The sequence below is a fragment of the Poecilia mexicana genome, unplaced genomic scaffold (genome assembly GCF_051168715.1).
Source record: "Poecilia mexicana isolate PSO_F unplaced genomic scaffold, ASM5116871v1 scaffold_7, whole genome shotgun sequence".
In the NCBI taxonomy this organism is placed as follows: Eukaryota; Metazoa; Chordata; class Actinopteri; order Cyprinodontiformes; family Poeciliidae; genus Poecilia; species Poecilia mexicana.
The window spans coordinates 18436655-18443552 of record NW_028263376.1 but is presented as its reverse complement, the minus strand read 5'-3'; the positions used below and the strand labels follow the sequence as shown (position 1 = coordinate 18443552).

At 39.2% G+C, this 6898-nt stretch overlaps 1 protein-coding gene across 1 annotated transcript; it reads left to right on the top strand.

The window, feature by feature from the left end:
* Positions 1-756: 756 nt before the first annotated feature.
* On the top strand, positions 757-5641 carry apex2 (apurinic/apyrimidinic endodeoxyribonuclease 2). Its single transcript, XM_014972402.2, has 6 exons — positions 757-946; positions 1038-1121; positions 1271-1451; positions 2012-2155; positions 3191-3260; positions 4427-5641. The coding sequence occupies exons 1-6, from the start codon at positions 832-834 to the stop codon at positions 5519-5521; spliced, it is 1689 nt and encodes a 562-aa protein (XP_014827888.2). The 5' UTR covers positions 757-831; the 3' UTR covers positions 5522-5641.
* Positions 5642-6898: the final 1257 nt, after the last annotated feature.

Here is a 6898-nt window from a genome sequence, read left to right as displayed (position 1 = left end):
TGGTTAACTAATTAACTTAACTCATATTTCTTATTTTAGTCTTTAAAATATTTTTCACAAAGTTTCATATTTATCTCTTTTTAAAATATTAAATATTTTAGACAATTCAGTTCTTGTGTAGTCTTTTTATGAAATTACTTAGTGTGATCAGGTGTGTCATCGTTCAAAGCTCTAATATGTTATTCTACAATGACATATACAATATATAAACACTTAAAACATTGAAATTGTAATGTTTTCTCATCTTTTTTGGTTTAACCACCAAATTATTTGAGTTAATCTTAGAGTTAGACTGTTTAGGCTTAGACTACATTATTCTAAAAGGTTTGTCAGTTTCTTTTAAGCACACACTGCTTTTTTGTAACTAATCTATGTCAAGAAGCATTGAAATAATACTTTTTTGTGTCTTAAAAAAATTATCGTTTTCCAAATACCAATCTCAACTTTAAAGATCCCGTGAGTGCTATGAAATTATTCAGCCGAGCTCTGATCATTATGAGTAACTTAGATTTTGATCCAGAGCAGATTGAAGTTTGCATGTTCTTTAAATAAATTAAATAGCCGTTTACTGACTCTACAGCTAAAGCTAAGAATCTAACGTCAACCTCGGCGTCGTGCTTATTACCGTCTCTATCCAAAAATATATATAATGTATAAAACATAAATATTAAACAGAAGCACCTTGAAATCAATAATAATTACGTTTTAATAATATGACAATAAAAAATAAAAAAGCAAAAGTAGACTTCCGCTTGCGTCGGCCCCAACATCCGGTTTACTTCCGGCTTTTCACAGTGGCTTTTTGCCGCTCTCTACTTTAAGTCTGAAACCATGAAGCTCGTCACATGGAATATTAACGGCATTAGGACGTTTAAAAGCGGAATAAAAAAGGCTCTTGATAGCCTGGACGCAGATATAATTTGTGTCCAGGAGACAAAAGTCACAAGTAAGTGTTAAAAACAGAGAAGCTACAGCCCATTGTGCTCCAATCAGAGCGCTGTTATGAAAAACAATAAAAGGTTATTTATGCTTTTTAGGAGACCTGCTGGATGAACGGACGGCTATTGTTGACGGCTACAACTCGTATTTCAGCTACAGTCGAGGACGCAGCGGTTATTCAGGTTTACAACGCATCTATTCTACATTCCCAGCCATAAAAATCACACAAACTATGATAAAGATTTGCTGTTTATTTAAAGATAGGTCCTGCAGAACAAGGAAGTTCATAACCTTATGTCAACACCTTTTTTCCCATGCCTGGTGTTCACAGGTGTTGCGACTTACTGCAGGGATAATGCCACTCCTTCTGCTGCTGAGGAGGGACTCACAGGTCTGCTCACCAACCATGAAGGAGCGGTTGGATGCTATGGTGACCACCGTGACTTTTCAAGTGAGGAGCTGCAGCTTTTGGACAATGAGGGGCGAGCCGTCATCACGCAGCACAAAATAATGTAAGAGAAAAATATAAAAAATAAATAAAATTCTGCACAGTGGTGCAGTTGGTAGCACTGTTGCCTTGCAGCAAGAAGGTCGTGGGTTTGAATCCCGTCCCGGGATCTTTCTGCATGGAGTTTGTATGTTCTCCCTGTGGGTTCTCTCCGGGTACTCCGGCTTCCTCCCACAGTCCAAAAACATCACTGTCAGGTTGATTAGTCTCTCTAAATTCTCCCTAGGTGTGAGTGTGTGTGTGTGTGTGTGTGTGTGTGTGTGTGTGTGTGCATGGTTGTGTGTCCTGTCTGTCTCTGTGTTGCTCTGCGACAGACTGGTGAACTGTCCAAAACGTTTGGAGACGGGCACCAGCACCCGTCCCGACCCCACTAGGGTCAAGGGTGTACAGAAAATGGATGGATGGATAAAAAATGTATTTGTTAGAATAGGGACTGAATTTGGTTTCTGCATTCAGATGTTTTGGTTATTAATTAATATTAACCACATCCCAATCTTTATTCTTCTAAAAACAACCCATCTGATTTTCGCAGTGTTTGCTTGATTTTTTGTTTCCCATCCGCAGGTGTCAGGACACAGAGCAGACTGTTACTGTAATAAATGTCTACTGCCCACGCGCTGACCCAGACAAGCCGGAGCGAAAGCAGTTCAAGCTGCAGTTCTACAAGCTGCTTCAGTGTCGGGCCGAAGCGTTATTAAAAGGCGGGAGGTGAGTGTAGAATGAAGAGTTTGGCACAGGTGTTTCCTGCTTTTAACACAAACGTTTCAACTACAACACAAACTGCATTTCTTTTGATATTATTAATCTAAATGTTTGTCCATAAATAATTGGCTGCAGTTATTGATAGAAATAGCCTTGTTTCTACATTTTGTCATGTTACAACCATAACCATTTATATTTTTATTTACATTGTTTTCAGTGTAAATAAACACTGCAGAGATCCACGGTGGGAGAATTTGAAAACGGTCATGTACCACTAAAGATCTTAACTTGATGGAAAAGTGGCAAGAAAGAAAGCTACAATTCGATTCAATTCAGCTTAATTATATAGCGCCAATTCACAACAAATTACGTTTTAAAGCACTTTACCAAAAAAAAGTAATTTCAGTTCAATCACACATACATTCCAGTTGATCCTAGTTATCAAGCAATAAATCAAGCTCTGTTTATCATTCAAAATTGCTTAAAAATCTTCTAAGGAAACTAGGCAAACCCAGCAGATTGCGTCATCGTGGACTTTCATTGACCTAGTTGCATAATAATTCCCATTTGCAGCTTTCACAAGCCATGCAGGGGAGAATCATGAGAGGAAATGTGGCCAGATTTTACCATAATTTAACTTTTTGACCTACATTTAAAAAGCTATTTGTGATATATTACCAACACGGCACCCTGAAAATGCCATACCCACAGTGAAGCATGGTGGTGGAAGCATCATTATTTTCAAACATTCATGAGTTATAAAACCAAAGTACAGACCTAAATTCACAGAAAATCTCCATTTAATCTGAGGTGAATAGTCAAAAGGTTCTGGTTTTAGTTGTGCAAACTGGTAGAGAAATCCTCCAGAAACATTGCTGCTGTACTTAATTAATTTTCCACTTCCTGTTGCTCTGTTACAGAAAATCCTAATGAAATACTTTGAACTTTGTGGTTGTAATCTGACAAAATGTTTACATTTTAACTCTGCTATTCCTCTGCTTCTTTCTACCAAATTTCTAAACTGTCTTTTCTGTTCTCCAGCCATGTCATCATTTTAGGAGATGTGAATACTTCTCATCAGCAGATAGACCACTGTGACCCAAGAGATATGGTAAGTAGAAGCTTTAAAAACTGCTGTGATGGAAGTACATTTTTAAACTAATATAATATTATTTGTCAAAGACTCAAGAGAAAGCCTACAGCCTTTAAAATCGCACCACTCCATTTTATTTACATTTCATGAAGAAGGAAGTTGCGCTCTTGTCTTCTACGGAGGTTTTCATGTCGTTTCCTTCAGTAGTTCTTGGTGCTGCGCCACCACAGGCGAGGAGGGGAACAGGTTTTTCATAAGGTTCGGTTCGTTTGATACAGTGGACTATAAAAGCAAACCCCACCTTATGAAAGTGTAACAAATGTTGCAATTTTGGTCTCAGTAAAACCAAGTTTATCAAGTGTGAGAAGATCCGTGCTTTGACATTCAATCAATCGATCAGTAAATTTATTTGTTAGCACATTTCAGTAACAAGACAGTTAAAAGTTCTTTACATCATAGAAACAAAAAATATAAAGTCCTGAGAGGTCTGGAAGGTTGATACAACAACAGCAGATCTTTAATGTATTCTGCTGCTGAGCTGTTCAGTTATTAATAAAATAACAGCAGTATGTTAAAGTATATTCTCTGAGCTGCAGGGAGCCAGCATAGAGACTGGGATGATGAGCTGTCTTCCTGGTTTTAGTCGGAACGCGAGCAGCAGCGATTTGGATCACCTGTCTGATTTTTCAGGCAGACCTGTGAGGACACTGTTGCAGTAATCGATGCGACTAAAGATAAATGCATGGATGAATTTCTCTAGATCTTGCTGAGACATTTGTCCTCTAATTCTGAAAATGTTCTTCAGGTGACAGAAGGCTGACTTTGTAACCGTCTTTATGTGGCTCTGAAGGTTCTGGTATATTGTGCAAGCACATTTTTATGCCACAGATGAGCAAACTGCCACAACTTCTGCATATGCAGCATATAGGTGTGGGAACATGTCACTGAATCATATGATGACCTTTTTGCTACTTCCCCTCTGAAATGTTATGAAATCAGCGACGATATACTTAGCTTGACACACACCACTTTTTCATTTTGACTTGGTCTATGTTCTGTTCTTGAGGTTAGATTTAAATGATCAGAATCATAAATTCCTGGAATAGAAAGAGGTTGCACCTTCTTTTCGACAGTACTCTACTTGTTCTTGCTCAATAACTAAATGTTTTTCTTATATTTCTCAGGAGGATTTTGCTGAGAATCCTGGGAGGAAATGGCTGAATAGCTTTTTGTACAGTAGTGCCCAAGAAGAGGAAGAGGAGGAACATCTTAAAGAATCAGAGACAACAAATTGTGTCCAAATGGGAAAATTTATAGACATCTTCCGCTACTTTCACCCCACTCGTACCAACGCCTTCACCTGTTGGTCCACTCTCACTGGAGCCCGACAGACTAACTACGGCACGCGTATTGATTATATATTTGCAGACCACCGGCTGGCCCAGGAGCAGTTTTCGGGGGCAGACATTATGCCGGAGGTGGAGGGCTCCGATCACTGTCCCGTTTGGGCGCACCTGAAATGTTCGCTTCTTCCCTGCTCCAAACCTCCTCCCCTCTGCACTCGCTACCTGCCAGAGTTTGCCGGCAAGCAGCAGAAACTCTCTCGCTTCCTGGTGAAGGTGGACCAAAAGTCGAAGGAAGCTTTACCTGGGTCCCAGGAAGAGGAGGAAAAGAGGGAGAACATGAACCCGTTTTGTGGCGATAGTAAAAAACGATCATCAGCGTCAGAATCTGCTGCCCCAAAGGGGAAAAAGTCAAAGACAACAAACACCTCCTCAAAGCCGCGGGGTAACCTCCTTTCTTTTTTCAAACCCAAACTCACAGATGTTAAACCGTGTGAAAACACACCTGGTCTGGACCCATTTATCTCATCGCACAGCAAGCCAAAGGCATCCGCAACCAGCGAGCTGCGTTCAGGATCGGGCGGCACAACTGAACACACTGAGCTTGTTGTTGACGCTCCGTCCCAGCTGTGCACCAGCAGTGCCGCAGGAGAAACAGGCAGCGCGGTGAAAGCCAAGCAGCCGGCCTCTCGGCTCACTGAGGGGCAATCAGATGTCAAGAAGGGGGCATCATCTGTGTTTTGGAAGTCTGTGCTTCACGGCCCGCCTCCGGCCCCCTGCTGCAAGGTGCACAGGGAACCCTGTGTGCTCCGCACTGTGAAAAAAGACGGCCCAAATATGGGCAAACAGTTCTTTGTGTGCGGACGCCCCCAGGGACACGCTTCCAACCCCGAGGCGCGCTGCAACTTCTTCATGTGGGTAGACAAAGGAAAGTAACATGTTTTCTGTGGGCGCGACTTTTAAAACTCCACCACACACGTGCCTCTTCATTTCACTGTTTTTGTAGGTTTTTATTTTTGTCTGACTTAAAAATAAAATTGTTTTATATTCTATGAATCCTTTTTTTTCTTTTTACTCTCATGCAAACATAAATAAATAGTTGATCTTTAAGGACATTTCAAAATTAAAGGTTACAGATGTATAGATTTCAGGTGTCTATATGTTTTTAGTTTATTGTTAATGTTGAGCTGTTTTTTCAGATTTATATATAAAATATTCCCTTATTTTAGCTTTTGAGACATTCTGCAAGTTGAACAATGATTGACATGTTAGACTAATTACTTCTACATTAAATTTAGCACAACATTTTGTATTTCTCACAATAGTGTAAAGGTGAAGGTAAAATATCTGTTACTACGATATCGTCAAACTATCGCTCTAAATTTTAAGCTTAACCATTATAAAATGAGTTAAACTGTAAACTAACTAAATGCAAGGAGACAGAATATTTATGCTCTTTTTGCACCAAGAGTGGAAAAGAAACAATCCCAACTTTGATCAAAAAAACTTTCAGGTTCTTATAATTCCAGTGTTTTTGAGAAGTGGCACAATAATTTCTCTATTTGTTGCCAATATTAAATTTGCCTTTTTAATGTGAACAAAATGGCTCAGGGAGCTACAACCTTTGAGGCAGCATGAACTCAACAGATTAACTTATTTTATGTATACGTTTCTATTCCATCGATCCATATAACAGATTTTTATGGTTTAATTCCATATCCAGTGTGACGCTTACAAGAACATTTCAGTGTATTTTTTAAGAAATTTGGACTGCATTTAATCGCCTCCCGTCTAAAATATAGTTTCCAGACTAATCAATGCTGAATCTTAAATACTCTTCTTGCATGAAAGACCCTTTAAAATACAGTTTGCGATTAATTAAGCCATAATTTTGTGACTATTTTTTTTTGTCATCAACCCAGCCTTGGATTGAAACTGGAGAGGAAACCATGATTTTTTTTTTTACTAACGATGTCCTGTTTTGTTTCTTTGTTGTTGTTTTTTTTTTTAACTATAAAAGGTTGCTTAAATTACTTTTTATTCCTTCTAAAATGTCAGAAATTTCGCTAACAAATTCCAAATGTCAAAATTCGGGAACTTTAGGGTGTTTCCATACCTGATAGTCTTGTAGACTCGGTTCGATTGGGGACAAAAACATTTTCAGCCGCAGAGCACTGTGAAACGACCCAAACTAACTGAAAAACCTGTTCCCTCCATCGCCTGTAGAGGCGCTGCACCAAGAATCAGTAAAGGAATTGACACAAAACCTCTGAAGAAGACCAGCGCAACTTCACAAAATGTAAACAAAAATGG

What these genes read in the sequence shown, in the direction of transcription:
- apex2 (XM_014972402.2), top strand. Translation starts at nt 832, where the DNA reads ATGAAGCTCGTCACATGGAATATTAACGGCATTAGGACGTTTAAAAGC. An exon ending in CCAGGAGACAAAAGTCACAA is followed by an intron (nt 947 to 1,037) that starts GTAAGTGTTAAA and finishes TATGCTTTTTAG; the next exon opens with GAGACCTGCTGGATGAACGG. An exon ending in ACTGTGACCCAAGAGATATG is followed by an intron (nt 3,261 to 4,426) that starts GTAAGTAGAAGC and finishes TATATTTCTCAG; the next exon opens with GAGGATTTTGCTGAGAATCC.